This window comes from Rhipicephalus microplus, chromosome 9 (assembly GCF_043290135.1).
Source record: "Rhipicephalus microplus isolate Deutch F79 chromosome 9, USDA_Rmic, whole genome shotgun sequence".
Taxonomy (NCBI): Eukaryota; Metazoa; Arthropoda; class Arachnida; order Ixodida; family Ixodidae; genus Rhipicephalus; species Rhipicephalus microplus.
This window is the reverse complement of record NC_134708.1, coordinates 10,975,318-10,995,791: the sequence shown is the minus strand read 5'-3', so window position 1 is coordinate 10,995,791 and position 20,474 is coordinate 10,975,318. Positions and strand designations below refer to the sequence as shown.

General features: G+C 49.6%; 3 protein-coding genes across 3 annotated transcripts in view; all 3 read right to left on the bottom strand.

The window, feature by feature from the left end:
* Window positions 1-248: 248 nt before the first annotated feature.
* Window positions 249-6,315, bottom strand: LOC142771254 (uncharacterized). The gene is made up of 2 exons (XM_075872725.1): window positions 5,338-6,315; window positions 249-2,008 (listed from the first exon to the last, which is right to left on the bottom strand). The coding sequence occupies exons 1-2, from the start codon at window positions 6,129-6,131 to the stop codon at window positions 1,573-1,575; spliced, it is 1,230 nt and encodes a 409-aa protein (XP_075728840.1). The 5' UTR covers window positions 6,132-6,315; the 3' UTR covers window positions 249-1,572.
* A 4,702-nt stretch (window positions 6,316-11,017) lies between these two features.
* On the bottom strand, window positions 11,018-13,254 carry LOC142771253 (uncharacterized). The gene is made up of 2 exons (XM_075872724.1): window positions 12,134-13,254; window positions 11,018-11,864 (listed from the first exon to the last, which is right to left on the bottom strand). The coding sequence occupies exons 1-2, from the start codon at window positions 13,036-13,038 to the stop codon at window positions 11,279-11,281; spliced, it is 1,491 nt and encodes a 496-aa protein (XP_075728839.1). The 5' UTR covers window positions 13,039-13,254; the 3' UTR covers window positions 11,018-11,278.
* Window positions 13,255-15,115: 1,861 nt separating this feature from the next.
* Window positions 15,116-20,474, bottom strand: part of LOC119163469 (F-box/LRR-repeat protein 5) — a 53,396-nt gene continuing 48,037 nt past the window's right edge. Inside the window, exon 10 of the mRNA XM_075873129.1 lies at window positions 15,116-15,739. The gene's annotated coding sequence lies outside the window, so the exon portion shown is untranslated. The remainder of the gene's footprint in view (window positions 15,740-20,474) is intronic.

The window sequence follows — 20,474 nt, the reverse complement described above, 5'->3', positions numbered from 1 at the left end:
GCCGCCATGGCTACTGGCGGCGCTGACAGACATATATATATATATATATATATATATATATATATATATATATATATATATATATATATATGACTTGGAGAAACTCAACAGCGCAAATTGCAGAAGAGAAATTTGATACCGCACTACATCGGAAGGTCTGGACAAAGAAACGCTCGCTACCTGAAAAGTCTTTATTGTATTTCAATAGAATGAATGAGTCACAATACTTCGTTTTCTAGTGCGTAATACTTTGAGCGCTTTACCAAACAGCGCTGAGAAGTGCTTTTGCGCAAGGCTCTCCATGTGGTTTCCATGAGAAGTGCTTCTGCGTAAGGCTCTCCATGTGGTTATCAAGGAAGGCCTCGGCTAGGAGCGCATGCGCAATCTGAGATCCATCCGTCCAGATGAGGTATAAGGCTGCCCGAGGTCAGCGGTGGATGCGCCGACGTCCGCAACTACCAACTGCGCGTCAAGACGATGCTATGGCGATCCTAGGAAGCACACAGCCATTCTGTGTGTCTCGCATGAAATTTTCATGTGCACTCTCATGTGTCCTCCATAGCATCACCAGAAATTCTTATATAGATTTCATGCGATCATATATTTAAATAGTTTTGTATTATAAGAATATTGTTACTTGGATCGTATATGTTTCCATGTCGTCATAACATGCTCTCAAACCAGAACCTCTGAGCGCAGATAGGTGTACTTCAACAAAAGCCATCATCTGACAAAAGACACACTCCGCCCACTCATGATAGTGGAGCAATTGTTTTCCCACGGCGCATACTCATGATCGCTTTTTATAATTTTTTTTACTTCTAAATTATATAAAGTAAATGAAAATCAGTACCAATCACGAAGTATTTCATGTAGCTCACCGTTGGGATTAAAATTCTCTGAGCACTAATTCCGGCGCATGAGGACGTTATTTCGAAAACTCGTTAATATAGCAAGATATACTCATCCGTTTATAGACAGAGGCGAATATATTTCAACGCCTCATCTGTCAATGAGAGATGCGTTTTGACCAACAGGCCGTGATGTCTAGTTGTCTGCATGTTTTTAAGCGTCGCTTTTCGCAGGAATGAGACCACGTAAACACACCTCTGGTGACATTCTCCTGCAGGTCAATCTGGCGTGTACGTAAGGCGAATAGACCAGCCGCTATGCAGCTATAATCTAACCGGAACGTTTCAAAAACTTGCATTCTAAGCTGTGCTAACGCGGTAAGACCATATATGACACGTAATGAACACCGCCACCGTACAACTCGCCGTTATGAATCTTCGCTAACTCCACAGCAAAGTTCACTTCATAATGAACATGTCAGCCGCGAGATATTTTAATAGACATGATTGCGCCGCCAGCCACTCGTTTCTGGAGGGTACTCGCCCAACGAAGGCTTACGTGACAGCAGCCGAACGTGCAACTGTGGACCTCACAGCCCATTGTAGCCCATAGCAATCTTGAGGACTAAGCACTCGGAACAACTGAAGCTAAGGTCAGCGACAAGTTTAGACGCTACGCTATGCCAAAACTCGGGTCACTGAAGCCCCGAGTGGGCTGCCTTCACCAGTCTTCTGTGTCTTCCTCCAAATCTTCGGGCGCAGGGGTGTGCTGGTCCAGGGTCGTCTTCAAGTCACTCGCCACCTTGGCCATGTTGTCCGAGAGCCTAGACACGCAGTTTCGCAGTGCCTCCTCCTCCGCGATGGTTAGCCTTTCCTTCTTCTTGGGCACTGGTATGGCGCCAATGGCGAGCCGGAACAATTCCTGCACCTTGGTCATGTGGTTAGTGAACTGGTTGACGCTCGCCACGAGCGCCGCCAAAGTGGGGGACTCGGCGAGTCCTCTTGCGCCCTTGCCGCCGCTGGCGGCACCCGAAGACGGCGGGCGTGACGAGGGCGGAAGCGGTGAAGACCTGCCTCTCTGGAAGCTCACGTTGGCGCGGTTCACCAAACTAACGACCTCGCCGTTGTCCATCTGCTGGCCAGCCGGACTTCCGGGTCTGAAAGACATCAGGACATTATTGGGTCAACCAGCCTCGCATTTTGTTTGTACTTTGCCGGTGCAAAACTAGTACATGCGGTTACCCAGGACTTGAATTTTTTCCACGTACATGTTTTGTAACGTCTGTGCATTTTCACAATAGTTTATCACTTGTCTGTGAACACACTCTACCTTTGTCCCTGGAGAGTTAATTAAAAATAAATAAATAAATAGCCCCAGAGACTATATGTGCGAGCCGGCCGACATTTTCCTCAAGAGGAATCAGCATACTGAGCACGGATGAATGAAAAAAGAGAGCAAGAAGGGAAAACAGGAACATGACGGTCATGTTCCTGTCCCGCCAATTCCTGCTCCTCGTCTACGCGGTAGCTCTTCTGGCGAATTTGAAAAACTAGCGCGAGAATGGCGAACACGAAAAAAAACGGCGAATGCCGAGAGCTGACACAGGACAGCCCTTGTGCCATGTCATTTTGAGTGCGGAACACTTCAGGCGCTCGGCTTGTCATTTATTGATCTCATGTGGCGTCATCATGCTCGCAGTAATTCAATCAATACAGGCCACAACAAGGTGCTAAAATAACAATAATGCTCAAATTCGAGTTAAAACAAGCAAATGCCGTATAAAATGATATAATCAACAAAAAAATAGCGACGAAGTAATCGCATTAATTGACCTAAAATAAAAATTGGCCCCGTATCTGCATTTTTCACTGAAAATTTTATGAAAAGACGATAGTCTTGTGTGTGGAGAGTGAACAAAACGTTTATTTGATGTTCGGCGCGAGAAAATCGGTGAACTGTATTTTGGAAGCGCTGCGTCGGAGAGCCGTGCAGCGAACGCGAACGAGCGCATCGAGGCACGTTAGACACGAGCGCTATCTGGCAGTCATCTACGAAAACGAAGGAAGGCGTGCGCGCCCACGGAGAAAGATGCGCGCCTGTCTCGGAGGCGATAAGGTGTAGAACGCAAAGCGACGGGCAGGTGCCACCACTGTGTCGCCTTAGCAGAGCGTTGGAGACACTTGCATTTTTTGAGCATCGTGTTGCATTGTCAGCGCAGCCGGATGAACGCTGCGGTTCTTAAAATTGCTTGTGTGTGCCTTCTCTAGCATAAAGACACTCATACAAAACTTTGAGGTGTTGTTATGGTGCCTCAGATATGCACAATAACTGCTTGTTTTATTGACAATCGCACAAGTATGAACGGTGAAACTTGAGCAGTCTTCGTGGGCGCTGCGGATGGGGTTGGCAGTTTGAGGTATCGTTTGGTACCGTTTCTAAATATCATTACGGCAGACAAACAAACAAATGTACAGACAGACAGACCAAAAATTTTGCGTCTAAGTTCCCCGAGAAACACTATCGTCTTTAATAAAGTGTTTCGGAAACAAGGGGCTTAATCTGGCGGGGCCCAATGGAAGTCGCCACCACCTAGCCGAGCGAGTGAATGCCCCTCGCCCTGTGCCGCATCTGTATCGCTCCGTGACTGCATGCAATGGGAAAACAACCTGGCGGAAGCCCGCTACAAACAACGCGTATATGAACCGCAGTAACATGCAGGACGTTGGTAAAGCGGAGCGAAATGTAGCACACAACTGGCCCAAATGGCCGTTCTTCTTCACACACCAAGTTAGTGAATCTAACAAGATTCGTTCGGACCGGAGAAACCCTGCATGCTTACTTCTGACATTGGCGTCATGGATGCTTTGGTAAACGGAACAATGGCAACCCTACGAGCGGTAATCACTGGGTGCCCGTGCTACGGACTTTCAGGTTTTACTGCAGTGGACGTGCCACGCATTCTTCTTTAAAGACGATAGCCTTTCTTGGGGCCTTCGACGAAAAAATTTTGGTCTGTCTGTCTGTCTGTCTGTCTGTCTGTCTGTCTGTCTGTCTGTCTGTCTGTCTGTCTGTCTGTCTGTCTGTCTCTGTCTGTCTCTGTCTGTCTCTGTCTGTCTCTGTCTGTCCGTCTGTCTCTGTCTGTCCGTCTGTCTCTGTCTGTCCGTCTGTCTCCGTCTGTCTCCGTCTGTCTCCGTCTGTCTCCGTCTGTCTCTGTCTGTCTGTCTCCGTCTGTCTCCGTCTGTCTCCGTCTGTCTCCGTCTGTCTCCGTCCGTCCGTCCGTCCGTCCGTCCGTCTGTCTGCCTGCCTGTCTGTCTGTCTGTCTGTACATTTGTCGGTTTGTCCACGCTTAACGATATCCCGAACGGCGGACCCCATATGCAGCGCCCACCAATAGTGCTCAAGATTCAGCGTTCATACTTGTGTGATTGTCTTTTAAAAAGTCATTATTGCGCATAGCTGAGGCACCATCAAACCCGTCAATATTCTGCATGTGTGTCTTTCACTAGAAAAGGCATACATAAGTAATTCTAAGGACCGTAGCGTTTATCACGCTGCGCTGACCATGCAACGCTTGCACGAAAAGGCAAGTGTTTCCAACGCTTTGCTAAGACGACACGGTGGTAGCCCCTACCTGACGCCTTGAGTTCTACACCTTATGACATCCGAGACGCACGCGCACGCCGCCGCACTTCGTTTTCCAAGATAACTGACACATGGCGCTGATGTCTCACGTTTGAGGTGACTTGATGCGCTCGTTCGCCTTCGCTGTACGCTCGAGGCACTCTTACGCAGCGCCTCCAGAATACCATTCACCAATTTTCTTGCGTAGAACATCACTTTTCGACGATATTAGCAGCGTAACCTGCAGATACGGGGCCAATGTCTTTTATATCTGTTCGCTGCTGTTTTCGCGCTAGATATATGTAACTATCCATCGATATCAACTCGTCCGCCTTTCTACGTTACGAACCTTCCAGATACAGCCTAACGTCAAGCGAGGGCTACTCTTGATTAACATCAGACATTCCCCCGTATCCAATAATGCTACGAGGTATATAAGCACGGATAAAAATCCGTACGTCCCAATATATGTCGCATATCGAAAGCGTCCCGTACATTGCATGGGAGCATGTTGGCTCCTATATTTCTACTGCCCAGCGTATTGTAGCGCTTGGTTGTTATACCTCAACTGTCAGCGGTGAGGATACTATCTCTCCATGTCACGTAATTCTTGCACACTGGAATAAATTTCAAGATAAGGAATCGCTTTTGTATGAAGAAATTCGCGGTTGGCTGCAAGATACATAAACTCCATAATAATGGTACGGTCCACCCGGCAGAAGAATTCCTAACACTTCACGAAATGGACAACTATAATGGCAAGCGCTAAAGAAAAGAACGATGGGTACAATAAAATGTTACAACATGTGACAGAAAACGACAAAAAATATCCCCATGAAATGCACACAATAAAGGACAACGTACCTATTCGCCATGGGCGACCCGGCGCGTGGCGGGATGGAATTGGGCTTAAGAGCCTGCGTCAGCGCTTCCATCTGAGAGGCCAGCCTGTTGAAGTAAACGCTCAAGTCTGCGGGTTCGCGAACTGGTCCCACAGGCGCCCCTGCCAAAGGCACGCCACTCACGACTGCGCCGGCACCCGCAATCCCCATCGGTTCGTGGATATTGGTGTTCCCGGAGAAGGAGCACATTTCCTGGAGCAGCATCTTCAGCAGTTGAGTCAACCGCTGCATATTGCTCTCCCACACTTCCATGGAGGAATCGTCATCGTAGGGCCTCGGATGCGTGGGTTCTAGAGATGGACGAAGTTTAGGCCTCCAAGATACCTGACTCGTCTTGGGATCCTCGCCGGAGTCGAACGAGGACATGGACTGGCGAACACTCAGCTCACCGTCGTACAGGTTCTGAGTGGCCATGAACTGCGACGCGATCGACAGGGGCACTTGGACCGTTAGAAACTGGCCCGTCGAACCTTTTCGTGCCGATCCATCGGTCGTCAACTTCGCGTTCATGTTGAAGCCCTCGCACATCTTAGGAGACGCCGAGGCTCTTCGGCCACCGCCACTCTTGTTTCCAGACACCGACTGACGCACCGTGAATCCCGGAGGACTACTCGGCGCGGAAGAGGGGCGCTTAGCGGGGCCATGGCCGCGCTGGTAGATGTTGTCAACGATGTCCCTCAGCTGGAGAGACTGGCAACTGATCTGGCCTGCTAGCCGGCAAATCTCCTCGCGTCGCGACGGGTTCAAAGAGGTCATGTCTTGATCGATTCGACAGCTATCGAGAAAAAAAAACCGACACTCTGTCTGGACAATGCGTGTAGCGCGCTTGCTCACCACGTTGTGTGCAGACAAATTTTGAGTTGGTCAGCGGCAATTTAGGGTGGATGGCCTCCCGACAGCGGCCCTTCCTTTTGATGATGATGCCTTCACGCGCCCGTCATTCTCTTTCAGATGCTAGCCTGTTGATGATGATGATGGCGATTGGTTTAACTCTTTTGTTATCGTGGAAAATAGGTCACATGTTGCAGGTCTTGCTATTTTTTTAAATATTAGAGACACGGTGTGATATATAAAGCTAAATTATTGTATTTTTCAATAGTGCTACTTTACAAAGCTTATATTGAGGCACATGCGAGAATATTCATTAAATAATAGATTTACCTAAGCTTTTCGAAAGTATCAGGAGTGTTGTTTTCCCAACTAATAGAAAGAAAAATGACCTTAAGTGCGAAATGCTTGCTAAGCAGCCATCTATGTACATGGGAAGTATGGCTGTCTCGACTATTTCTCGTCGGCTTCTTTAAACTTATCAGAGGCATTCGCACCATTGCAGCTGCAGCAAATCCAGCAATTCAATGCAGAGTTCTGGAACTTACGTGGCCACTACTGATAACGTTGGAACATTTGGGGGGTCATGTGCACGACGCGCTTCACCACTGATCAGTTTTATCAATGACCAACGCTCCGTGTGCCGATATCAGTGCACAACGCGCATTGCTCGATGTAATCTGTGTTTCCGTTTAGCGGCCACAAGCTCGGCCAAAGAGTTCCATTTTGCATACGTCGACTACTGCCCTCGTCAACGTCACAACCCCATGCCAATATACCACAATACCACACAGTTGGTTCAGCGCCATGTCCTGTGGTCTTCATTGTCTTGTGCTACAATTTTTTCAACACACGACACCCACGCACAAACATACATAAGCGTGCGGTCGACCCAACCGACTATCACTGCCAAAAAAAATTTTCTGGCTACGCCCCTGCTACAGGTCGCCGCCTTGGCCTTGCTAGACGACGGGAGAACAAGAATATACAGTGACTCGAGATCAGCAGTACGAGCATTCGGTAGGGGCACCATCTCGAAATCAGCCTTGCGGATACTGCGAAATAAGGAAACACAGCAACACACAATCGTCTGGTTCCCAGATCACATGGGACAGATCGAAGGCGCTCCGTCCAACCTCAACAAGACGGCCCACAGAGCAGCGCTGAGAGTCCTCCCCCGCGTAGGTACAGAACGGCGTGACGATGAGGTTCTGGACAACAAAGATCCCTCAATGACTTACAATGAACTTACTAAAAACTTATCTGAGGAGGCGAGAGTATCCGCTATCGCAAATTCAACAGAACAGACCTCAGGCATTGACGCTCAGACTCCTGCAGGTCGGAGCATATCCTAGTCTCGCACTCTTGCGCAAAATTTATCCAGAAATTCAGACATGAAACAAATTCGGGCTTTGCGTAGACTTTGCCAGCTTAGATCATTTGCTCTGGCGGTGCCCTGCGTTACGGGTTGAAAATGTTACATGGTCCAAGTGGAATGCTGCGCTACGCAGTACTGATTTAACGACGCGGCTATGGGCAGTCAGACAGGCCCACTACGTGGCGGAGAGGTTAGACCTATCTGTCCCGACGTGGGAGCGGCCCGCTATATACAACCAATTCACGCCCTTACGGAGGTCAGTGAAGCTTTCCCATGCCGTACGCCCCTGTTTTGAGCCCACGCAGTTTAGCTACCACTGAGCTCCTACATCGATAGCTGTGGTGCTTGCCGCTCTGGGTCATAGTTATAGGGCAGGGGACAACCAGAGGCTTCAGAGACATTACGGGCAGCTAGGTCCATCGTTAAATAAAGAACATGTATCATCGTCACATCAGCGTTCTTTCTTGTGTTGCGTGTCTGCATGGACACGGATCATGCGGAATCGGTCCGGCGACATCGGCCAGGAGCACATCATATGAATGAAAGGACATTCGGACGTAATTGGAGATACAATAACGAGAATGGGTCTCACCAAGGGCAGCTGAGCAGGGTGATTTTCCGGGCCTGTTGGAACATGATCTGGACGCAGATTTGAGGAAGGCCCAGACGCGAGCAAAGTAAAAAAGAAACGCACAGGACAACGCTGCACTCACAAGTGAAATTTGCTAGAAATATATTCTGCAGAACTCCGCCACGCATGCGTACAGAACCAAATCTGGCCGGCATCGGGATCTGCTCCAAAATGATTCTGGAGAGAACTTTCCCTTGCGTTGTAGACGCGCAGACGCTAACCGTATTTTGCTAGTGCTTCGATTGTGGGGAGAGAGCACAGCAGACTGCAAAGTAAATTTACGCGAATCTTTCTGTATCAGACAGTTGGTCGCTCAATTATCTGTGAATGAAACCTTGATCTGTCCAACGCCTCCTTTATTTCTGTCCAACCGATAAAAAATTTTATTTCTTGACATACCTCTGTTACCAAGTGTTAAAGGGCCGCAAGACAGCCTATTAAAATTTTAAAATAAAACGAGCGCGTCGTTCTCTCCTGACGTTTGTCGTGTTTTCGGCGCACTTAGTGAGGACAGAAGGGTAATTCACGTGAAGTAACTAAAATGCAAACTGTCGATTGGTCTTTATACTAAAAATATCAGTTGCGAATGGCCTTCTCCCCTTTTGCCCTGTGGTCACCCAGCCGCTTTTTGTCCTGTCTGTCTGTCTGTCTGTCCGTCCGTCCGTCCATCCGTCCGTCCGTCTGTTCGTCCGTCCGTCCGTCCGTCTGGTCGGTTAATCGTGACGAAGGACGAGGTTAAACTGTGAGGAACTTCGCCCCTAAAAAGAGTCCAAGCAAGCATGTCACCAGGTGACAATGACATGTCCGCTTGCGTGCCTTTGCACTCCACGATTGTTGTGCATCCTAACATTCCGAAACAATATGCTTCTCCCGCGGCGTTTCATGATAATTAAAACCCCGCAGTATAAGGCTGTCTAACGTCAGCGGTGGATAATAATATCTTGGTATTAACGTCACAAAACCACGATATCATTATTAGGGACGCCGTAGAGAGCGCTCCGGAAATTTCGACCACCTAGTGTTCTTTAAAGTGCAATGACATCACACTGTGGACGGGCCTCTACCATTTCACCTCCATCGAAATGCCGCGGCAAGGATCGAACCCACGACCTTTGGGTAAGCCGCCGAGCAACCACTGCTCCACTGTGGTGAACATCAGCGGTGGATGAAGCACGGTCACAGTTCCCTACCAGGGAGGGGGGTGGGAGCAAAGGTTCATCGCAGCACCCCTCCTCCATTACATGTCAACATATAGGGCAGATTTTGCACCCCCCTCCTTACGGGTGACTAGGAGGGCAGCAGCCCTTCCTGCCCCCCCCCCCCTTCATGCACACGTCTACGAAGGAGTAGACGTCCGAGACCACCAACTCCACGTCAAGATAACGGTACGCAGATCCTATGAAGCCACCCAGCCATATTTTTACAAGAAGGGAGGGGGGGGTGGACGCTTATGGTTGCCGCACTGTCGCGGCAACGATCAGCGTGCGGCTCTAGCCCCCACAGGAGGCGGGAGCTTCTACGGTCTGCGCTCTCTCAATGCGAAAAAACGGCGTCAAAAGTGTACCTGGAGCGGCCGTCCACATATAGATGCTCTCTACACGTAACTGCCACCAGTGGCGCCACCCGGCGTATAGCCCTTAGTACCAGCGTGCGCTGCCCACGGGGGCGCGCGTCTCAACAAAGCCATCACTACGCAAGAGTTTTGTGGTGGTCATCTACTGTGGCCGTGCCGCAGGAAACTTGGTTATTTAGCAAGCGAATGTTTACTACAATTATTATTGCTCCTAATATTGCTAGCCTTGCTTCGTAAAACATTCGAATGTGTTGCTATTGCATTCATTGTTTCGCCCTTATGACGAAACTGTGACTTTTTGTTATTTCTTGCGATACTGGTTACGGACGCCAGCGGCGGCTGCGGCGGAAAACTACGGCGCCGCGCATGACCCGTGCTCTGATCTCATAACGGCTTTCGATGTAATAATAAAACCAGACAAAAATCACCCCGGATCGAATAGTATCTCAAACCAGGGCCCCTCTGCGTGGCAGTTGAGTATTTTACCACAGACTTAGACTGTTGCTCGGAACTAATTAGTAAAAAAAAACTATACAGGCGTAATGTCGGGCAATGAATCGCGTATGAAATATAGCGTGGCAGAAGAGTGAAATAACTACTCATCACACGATGCTACTTTTGCAACGAGAGTGTGCATGGTTTATTGCTTCCCGCGTATACTCTAAAAAAATATCGAGTAAAAAGGGTGTCTTTTTGTCCCACAACAATAATCGTCATTAGGCTTGCGTGCGCTTCCTTTCTTGAAAACTTGGCGCTGGCCACTTACCTATCGAGAATGCAATGTAACCCTGATAATGGGCATGTCGATCGTGACCGGAATGTACCGGGCGCGGGGCGAGAGCGCAAGGATGGAACGCAATATAGATGACGATTATTGTTGTGGGACAAAAAGACATCCTTTTTACTGGCTCTTTTTTTAGAGTGTACTGCAATATGCTCAACCATAATTCTGCATCGTTATCACCAAATAAGTTTTGAGCACGCCGTGCTCAAAACATTTCTCGCTGTCACCAAAAATAAATGTCAGTTTTCAACGTTAGGTGAAAGTTTAAATATCTGAGTATCTGTATCATAAGCTGCGCTCCCACAGTAAACAACGTAGCACATGTTAAGATGCCTACTACGGTACAGCTCACCAAACCATTGGCGTATACCGTGGTGTGGGGGAAATCCAAAACCTCCCGCTGACCACGAGAAAATTTCACTGAAAAACACTGTACAGCCAAGCTCACTTCGTTACGATGACGTCACAGCCATGTAATCTTTTAATCGAAATAATCTTGCCGCCAACCACTCGTCGCTCGGAGGTAGTCACTCTACGTAGGTCCGAAAAACAGTATAGCCGAACAAAAGGGCTCGGATAGCGGAGCCCTTGGCAATTTAGATGCTTCAGCTTCACCACTTAGAACAACAAAGGCTGTTCAGGTTAGCCAGCTGTCCGACGCTAAATTACGCCAAACCTCGGGTCCGTAAAAGCCCGGAGCTTCCTGCCCTCAGCAATCTTCTGGCTTTTCGTCCAAATCGTCGACGAGCCGGCTTAGGGGCACTACGGTGTACTCGTCCAGGGTCTTCTTCAGGTCGCGAGACATCTGAGCCATGTTGTCTGTGAGTTTTGAGATGCAGTATCGCAGGTCCTCTTCTTCGGAGACGGAAAGTCCTTCCCTCTTCTTGGGCAGTGGTCTGGCACCCATGGCGCGCCTGAACAACTCCTCTACCTGGGTCATGTGCTTGGTCAGCTGGTTGACGCTCGCCACGAGCGGCGCTGTAGCGTCAGACTGTACAAGTCCTCGTGCACCACTGCCACCGGTAGCGGCCGCCGAAGAAGACCGCTGCGAGGACGACGGGATTGACAGAGACCTGTCGATATGGAAGCTGACGTTGGCCCGGTTCGGCATGCCGACGTCCTCACCATTGCCCACCTGCGCCGGCCTTGCACCGGCTTGCACTGGTTGGTCTGGCGGGCTTTCATTCTTGGATGACATCAGGACATCGAGTGGGTCGACGGGCCTCGCGATGGCCCTCGAGACATCAGCGAGATTGTGTGCGAGCCGGCCGACATTTTCCTCGAGAGGAATGAGCCTACAGAGCAGGGATGAAGGAAAAAACAAGTTAGAGGAGGGTTCCAATTGTCTTTTTTATTATACATAACCTTTTTCTTCATTTAGACAGCGCAAAGATGGTCGCATATCTGAGGCAGTTTTTTCTCTACAGTGTAACTTTTCTGGAATACTTGGAAAACCAGCGTGAGCATGCTGAACACGCAGAAAAAGAGAACATCACGGGCGCTGTCCCCAGACAGCGCTGGCCCTCTGTACTTTTCCCGTATACAGATAATAAAGACCAAGTACCTATTCGCCATGGGAGCTCCAGCGTGTGGCGGGAAGGGATTAGGTTTGAGAGCCTGCATCAGCGCCTCCATCTGGGAGGCCAGCTTGCTAAAGTAAACGCTCAGGTCTATGTGTTCGAGGACTGGTTCCGACGACAGATGCTCTGTCGACGACGGTTCCTTCACCTCAGGCTGCGGCGGGTAGAGCTGCTGAAACGGCGCAGGGTTGTGCAGCGCGTTGCTCACCTTCTCCCGGTTGTACATACCACCGATGATGCTGCTTGCCGCCACCTTTGTGGCGAAGGCGTCAGCCGCCGATGCCTCGGCTAAAGGGACGCCACTACCGACCACATTGGCGGCCGCCAGCAGCGTCTGTTCGTCGATTTTGGTGTAGTCTGAGATGCCACGCAGTTCCTGCAGCAGCATCTTCAGCAGCTGGGTCAAGCGCAGCATGTTGCCCTCCCACACCTCCCAAATGGGGTCGTCCTCGTAGGGCCTTGGATGCTCGGGCTCAGGTTCTTCGGCCTTCGGCTTGGGCGGCGGCCGAGGCTTGGGCCTCCGAGATATGTGACTCGTGGTGGGAATCTTTGGGCCCTCGATGGAACCCAACGAGGACACTGACTGGCGAGAACTCAGCTCACCAGTTTCCATCTTTTGCGTGGCCATGAACGGCGAAGTCATCGAGGCGGGTACCTGGACTTTTAGGAACTGACTCGTCGAGCCCTTTCGTCCTGGTTTACCAGTCGTCATTTTGGCGTTCACGGAGAAGTCCTTGCCCATATGAGGAGTGGTCGAGGGCGGCCTAGCTGAGCTCTGACGGCGCTGGTTAATGTTATCGACAATGTTCCTGAGCTGTAGAGACTGGCAACTGATCTGGCCCGCCAAGCGGCAGATCTCTTCTCGTCGCAATGGGCTGAAAGAAGCCATGTCTAGATCGACTCGACAGCTATCGGGAAAAGTTCCGACACTCTGCCTGGACGGTGCGCGTCGAACTCCTGCTCACCACGTCGTGTGCACACTAAATTTGACTTGGTCAGCGGCAATTTAGGGTGGGATTCAGGCCTCCCGGTTTGGCCCCAGTTGCATTCCGCAAGAATTTCTCAGACGCCCATCATTCTTTTTGAGGCGCGAGCTTGGCGTGAGCTCGTTGATGATGACGATGATGGTGATGTTGTCTTGTTTAAACCTGCCACCTGCACTCGCGAGGATTGACCACTCATTCGAAAAGGAATTTACTGGAGCAGCAATAATGTCAGTACCATGAAGAAATTGAAAACAAGAAAGAGATAATTGATGTTAATTTCCAGGAAAATTACAATTAGGTTGCGATCGAAGAACATTTGAAATAAAAGAATCTCCACAGAGCCGGCAGTCCTAGTAGAAATAACCTGCTCGATGATGGTATCGTAGCTTGATTGTCCCGTTGTTGCAGCGAAACGGTAAATCTGTAAACAATGATTTCAAAGTGTCTAGAAAAGCAGGATGACAGAATATGTGGATGTCTACCCACTGGTCTGGTGGCACATGCACTTTAAGGTGTAGTGGCCAGGGAGAAAGCGTGTGTTGGTGTCTGTCACACACTCACACCCACACTGGGGGTGAGCAGGGAGACTAATAATTTCTAAATTATGAACACGTGAATTTTATGGTTGTTCTCAGAATAACAAGCATACGTTAACAATGGTAATTTAAAAACATAAAGCCTGGACCATTAGAATTCAGCAAAGAAAAAAAAGGGGCAAAGCTTCCACAAAGCCGCTGCGCAAGGCGTGAAACCGCAATGCTGGAGAATTGTGAAGACTATTATGGTTGCACCTGGGTTGTTTCTGACGAAGGTGGTGCAGGTTGTTTTAAGGTAGCTCCAATAGGTTGTTGCTGGGCCTCAACTACAGGTGGTGATAAGTTGTTTCTACGTTGTCACAGACACGGCACGGATTCCCGAACTCCAGAGACGAAGACTATCGCTAAAATCCAGCGTTCGCACCTCTCATGGTTCTAGAGGCCCGTCGTCATTGGCGCAGGCCTTCCATCACTTCGGGGCTTTTCTCGCGCATGCCGTTGCCTTTCCCGTTCTCAGGTATTCGCACATTGTGTGTACTAGAGATTTCCGGCTCACCACCATCTTTTTCGCAGCGACTTGTTGGGCTAACCGTTGCCTTCGTGATTTTTAGTGGACAGTAATGATCAGTGAAATTTACCCCGTTTCTTTGGCACATAACCGTTTATCATGATTTTTTTTCATATGTCACTTGCACAAAAAGTACAGCTCGTTTAAACAGGCTGACTGTTTAAACAACGCTGCAAGAGTTTCATGTATCGTAGGAGCCTCCTTAACGCATGTAATATTGAGTGGCAGAATCGCAGAATTGCACCGGGTGTTAATACATGTTATAGCGCAACGAATTGGTGGTTTAAGGCTGGTAACACACTACAAAGTATAGATGCAGCAGCGCAAGTGTGCGTGGCGCCTAAGGACGCCCAGTGGGCAATTTGTAAATTTGCGAAAGGAAGAAATGTGGCGTAGTGGCCACTTCGCCGCTGTACTTGCAGTAGGCATTCATGGATAGTCTGAAAGGATCACTTCCCAGGCGCGCAAAGGTTCCTTCTTTGCGACGCGGTTGACTGCAATGCGCACGGGGCCAATTTACTCTATATCGTTCAATTCCTGAAGGTGAAGCCGAGGCGTCTTTCAAATATTCTAGTGTTCGCCGCCGCAAGCTGGAGTATATACCCTCTTTTTGTTGTTTGCCTTCCTAGTGCCTTCATTATACGCGCAATAGCTGTGTCCCCCTGCTTTTCTCTCACAGAGGGTAGGTAGGACAATATGAGCTGCCGTTGTACAGCTTTGACAATGAAAGATCGACTTCAAGCACTGTAAGCTGTGATCAGACGGCCAAGAGCATTTAGCACACACATAGAACACCGATACTGCACAATTCGTACGCCATGTGATCAATCTTTGTCAATAGCCAAGCCATTACAAGCTCATTTCATTACCAAGACGTCAGCAGCGAAATATTTTATTCGCCATAATCGCAACGCTAACCACTCGTTGCTGATGGTAGTCGCACTGCGGAGGTCCGCGGGACATTATTCAAACACTAAGCATCAAATATCGGGGCCAATTATATCGATGTCGAAGACAACTATTGGCCAGCATGCAGTTTCGACGTTAATGAAGCCCTTGGGGGGCTTCTCTCAGCAGTCTTCTATCTCGTCATCACAATCGTCGACGAGCAGGCTTAAGTGGAACTACAGTGTGCTCGTCCGGGGTCTTTTCCAGGTCGCGAGACATCTTGGGCATATTGACCGTGCATTTGAAGACGCGATATCGCAGGTCTTCCTCATCGGAGACGGAAAGTCCTGCGCGCCGGAATAGGTCCTGTACCTAGGTCATGTGGTTCATCAGCTGGTTGACGCTCGCCACGAGGGCCGCCATAGTTTTGGACTGTGCGAGTCGTCCTGCGTTCTTGTTGACGCAGGCGGCTATTCCGAAGACGACGGCTACGACGAGGACCTGTCGATCTGGAAGGTCACGTTGGCCCGGTTCGCCATGCTGACACATTTGCCATTGTCCATCTGCGCCTTCACGCGGACTTGCATCTGCTGGGCCGCCGTGATTCCGACCCTGCACGATATCAGGAGATGTAGTGAGTAGACGGGCCTCACGATGGGCATCGATATATCTGAGAGATTGTGCGTGAGGCAACCGACAATTTCTTCAAGCGGGATCGGCCTAGGAAGCAGAGACGAAGGAAAGAATAAAAAAAACAGAGAGGCCTGAATGCTGTTTTAGATGCGGAGCATCTTATACTCGCGCCTTGTAGTGCGCCGTCCGCGCCGTCCGCACCGCTTCTCGAACATTCGACAGCTGACGCGCGCGCATGCGCCGTCGCGCCGTCGCCCACTCTTCCACCATCTGTGCATTCCTTCCTCCTCTACACACCGCGCGTGCTTCACTCCTCCACCATCTGTGCACCCTTCCTCCTCTACACACCGCGTTCGACATCTACAATTCTCCTGATTCTCCAGTGGACGCGCATGTGGCGTCGCGCTTCGAGAACATTCAACAGCTGACAGTGCATGCGCCGTCGAGCTGTATATATACTCAAGGTCGGCGCTCGCTCGCTCAGTTGCCGCTCGTCGGTTGGTTTGTACGGCGCGTCGACGTCCAAGGTCGCGGTGAAATGAATTCCAACGAATCCACAAACACAATGATCGACGTCCCTTCGACCAGCGCCGCCCTTTCGCATACGTGTGTACGTGTTCACTCATTTAACACCCCCTCCTACAACCACGTTAACCAATTTAGCCATCGACCCAAGTAAGTCGCAATTTAACACCCCATTTCACAACCACGTTAACCAATTTAGCCATCGACCCAAGTAAGTCGCACTTTAACACCCCGTTAACCAATTATATGCTCCGCATCCTCCTCAGTGTTCCCCCGAGGGAAGCTGCGGGCAATTTTTTGTTTCTTTTTCATCTTTTAGAAAGTGCACACGTGGGTCGCGTATGTACCGCCAATTCATCTTTCACAATGCCGCGGTGTATGCGCCCTCCTGCTAGAGAAAACGTCGCAATACGATCTTTCATATGGGAGTCTTTCATGTTGGTCATACCGGTTGCCTCGGCTTCTGCAAGAACCTTACCAAAAGGCAGAGGGCAGCGCAGGAAAACGAAACAGGCAAATTCCTCCTTTTGCTCTACGCTGTAGCTATTCCGGCCTACTTGAAAAACTAGCGCGAGAACGACAAGTATGCAGAAGGTCACGACACGAGCGCTGACAAGGAACAGCGCTCGTCTTGTGTCAATTGTGTGTTGTCCACCATTCTCACGCGGTGTTTTGAAGTATTTATTAACTAACCCCCCCCTCTATACCTTACCGAGCGTCGCTTAACCAAACTGAACGCTCCGTATCAAATAATTCCACTATATACACATATCTGAAGATCGCACAAAAATCTGTTCGTCAAAATATGCCAAATATAAAAAACTTTCCGCATGGTGCAATGGGGCATTTGACTCATCCTTCTAGTGCGCAACGTACCGCAGCGCTGGGACATTCAGCGCGCGTCGTGTCCTCAGCAATAACAAAACTATTCGTCCCTCACGCGTAATTCCTGTCGCCACGAATGAATTTGAGCATAGAGGGCGCGTGATATCCAACCCTCCAGCTGGATTGATATGGATGTACGCTTTAGATCGGGCGGCGGCTAACGCCACCTAGCCGTGATACTTAGTGAACCAAAAGCTAGATTTATATTTTTTTCCTGTGTTGGTTCTGGAGCGCCCTCTATGGGAGTATGTACAAAAAGTATGTTCTACTAACGAATTGGGTGACTTATCACATCTCAACTTTGGGCTGTCCAGAGGGCGCAGTGCCCACGATGCGGCGGCAGGCCTCGGCTTTACTGTCCCGTTGAGTGGAGCGGCCCGCCGTGTGCTAGGGCACGCGTCTTCGAAATTTCAGAATAAAGTTCTCCCAAAGCATACCACACTTCTGTTGGAGACGCCAAGCGTGCGTCTCATCACTGCGGCCCTTGGGCTTCGACATGCGTCCCTAGCCGCCTCGGCTCGAACGCGCCCACTACATTGAGCATTGGAGTTTAGCTAAACCTCAACTTTGTTTGCTGAAACGGCACAGTTGACTGCAGAATATATATATATATATATATATATATATATATATAGTTATAACTCCGTAATTATCATAGCGAGAAAATCCACAATGCTTCATGAAATGTAGACGACACCAATAGAAGGGCACCATGCTCTGTGCGAAATACGAACTGACGTAACAGTGAATAAAGGAGATATCAAAGAAAGATACGCAGAAACGGGTATCATAGCGCAGCGTACCTGTTCTCCATCAGGGCTCCAGCTTGCCGCAGGATTGTGTCAAGTTTAAGCGCCTGCGTCAGTGCCTCCATCTGCGGCGTCAGCTTGTTGAAGTAAATGCTCAGGTCTATGTGTTCGCGGACCAGTTCCGACGACAGTTGCTTCGTCGGCGACCGCACCTTCACCTGAGGCATTGGTGGGTAGAGCTAGCTACAGAAACCACGCAGGGTTGTGCAGCGCGTTACTCACCTTCTTCTGGTCGTACATGCCACCGATGATGCTGCTTTCTGCCACCGATGTGGCGAACACATCTCCCACTGGCACCTCGTCCAAAAACACACCACTCCCAACCAAGCCGGCGGCAGCCATAGGCGTCGGCTCATCGATCTTGGTGTAGTCCGAGATGGAGCACAGCTCCCGAAGCAGCATCTTCAATAACTGGGTCAGCAGCAGGTGGTTGTTCTTCCACGCCTTCCAAATCGGGTCCTCCTCGTAGGGCCTCGTATGCACGGGCCCAGGTTCCTCCACCTTTGTATTGAGAGATAGTTGAGGCTTGGGCCTCTGAGATATATGTGACTCATCGTGGGAATCTTGGAGCCATCGTCGGATCCCAACAGAGACACGGACTGGCGAGTGTTCAGTTCGCCAGCGTCCAGCTTCCGAAGGGCCATGAACTGCAACGCCAGCGAGACCGGCATCTGCACCTTTAGGAACTGACTGTTTGAGTCCTTGGGTCCTAGCCTACCAGCCGTCACCTTGGAGTTAACGGGGAAGTCCTTGCTCATCTGAGGCGCAGCCGAGGCCTTTCGGCAGCCGCTACTCTTGCCTGAAGACACCAACTTATGCATCACGAATCCTGAAGGACTGCTCGAAACGGCCGAGGGGGACATAGCGGGGCCCTGCTCGCGTTGAGTGTTGATGTCGACGATGTCTCTGGGCTGAAGAGACCGGCAATCGATCTGGCCAACTAGACGGCAGATCTTGCGCCGCGAAGGGTTGAAAGACGTGGCTAACTCGATTTGACAGCTAGCGGGGAAAGTTTACTAAGTAATTCCTGTCGCGTTTCACTCACCGAATCGTGTGCACGTAAAATCTGCGACAGTCAGAGGCACTTTCGGGCAAGGGTCTCGCGATTTCGACCGTTTCTTTTTCGTCTTCTTGACCTCCGCAAATGGCACGCACCCCTCCAGTGTTGGTTTGTTTGTAGCCCAGAATCCATGACTCATACCCACTCTGGGGGATCGGCCAAGAAAACATATAGTCTCATATGGACGATAACTGCACTATTGCTAGCAACAATAATATTTCGAAAGAATCTTCTTTTCTTGTTCACCAATACCAGTGGCTTACACCCACTGTGGGGGATTGACCAAGAATTTTGTGGTTTTGTAAAATGTAGAGCAGAGTATAAGAGCCGAGCCTGAAATCCATGGCTCACGCCTACACTCAGGAATTAGCCAAGCACTGGGCAGATTTCAAGAAAATTCTCTAATGTGTTATAAACTCTGTAGGCACCGTCATTCTAGTTGAGACGAAAGCCCGTTAATGAAAATATGTAAGTATTGATGATGATGTCGATTTGTTTGAAGTTGGCAATAACCACAACCACTCGTTAGGAAATGAAGTTACTACAGTTTCAGCAGTGTCAGCGCCTTGAACAAATTATTATTATTATTATTATTATTATTATTATTAATTATATTTCCAAAACTACAATATATGATTATGAGGGACGCCATTGTGGAGGGCTCTGGAGATTTCGAACATCTGGGGTTCTTTAACGTGCACGAAAATATAAGCACACGGGCCTTGAGCCGTTTCGTTTATATTGAGAATGCAGCCAAATTTAATACCACGACCAGAAGTAAAGTTTCGGGTAAGTGCAAAAACATTTAGACTGTTAAAGCTCTTCTGGAAGAAATTCCGGTGTCGGGACGCCGTTAGTCCTGAGCGAAAACAACGCCAGGCCTGCACCTAAAGCACAGTACAGTCGCAGCGAACGCTGGAAGAGCAGCATTAATAAAGCCTGTAATGAACTCTCTCGGGGCTACTAATACAAGTACACGCTTGCAAGGTACCCACTGATGATAACGCCTTTAATACGGCCCAGGAGGAGGAGGAGGAATAAACCTTATTATAAGAAACCAGCAGGTTTAGGTGGCCGGGCCTAGGCCTCTCATGAGGGGACGTCAAGGGCTCGCCTCGACGCCGCCTCACGGGCGTGCTGGGTCGCCCAGGTTTTGTCAAGAGCAGAGCTCCGCAGAACCTCATGGAGCTTAGACGAAAGGGTCATGGCGTTAATGTGTCTGTACTGTGCCGGGAACTCCCAAAGCACTCCCAAAGCGTAGCCGGGTGAGTGCCGCGGCACCGGCAGTGGGAGGTTGTGTACGGTATGGCCCATTTGTTTGTTTATTTGTTTGTTTGTATCCTCTAATCCATGGCTCGTACCCACTCTGGGGGATTGGCCAAGAGAACATATAGTCTCGTATGGACGATAACTGCATTATTGCTTACAACGAAAA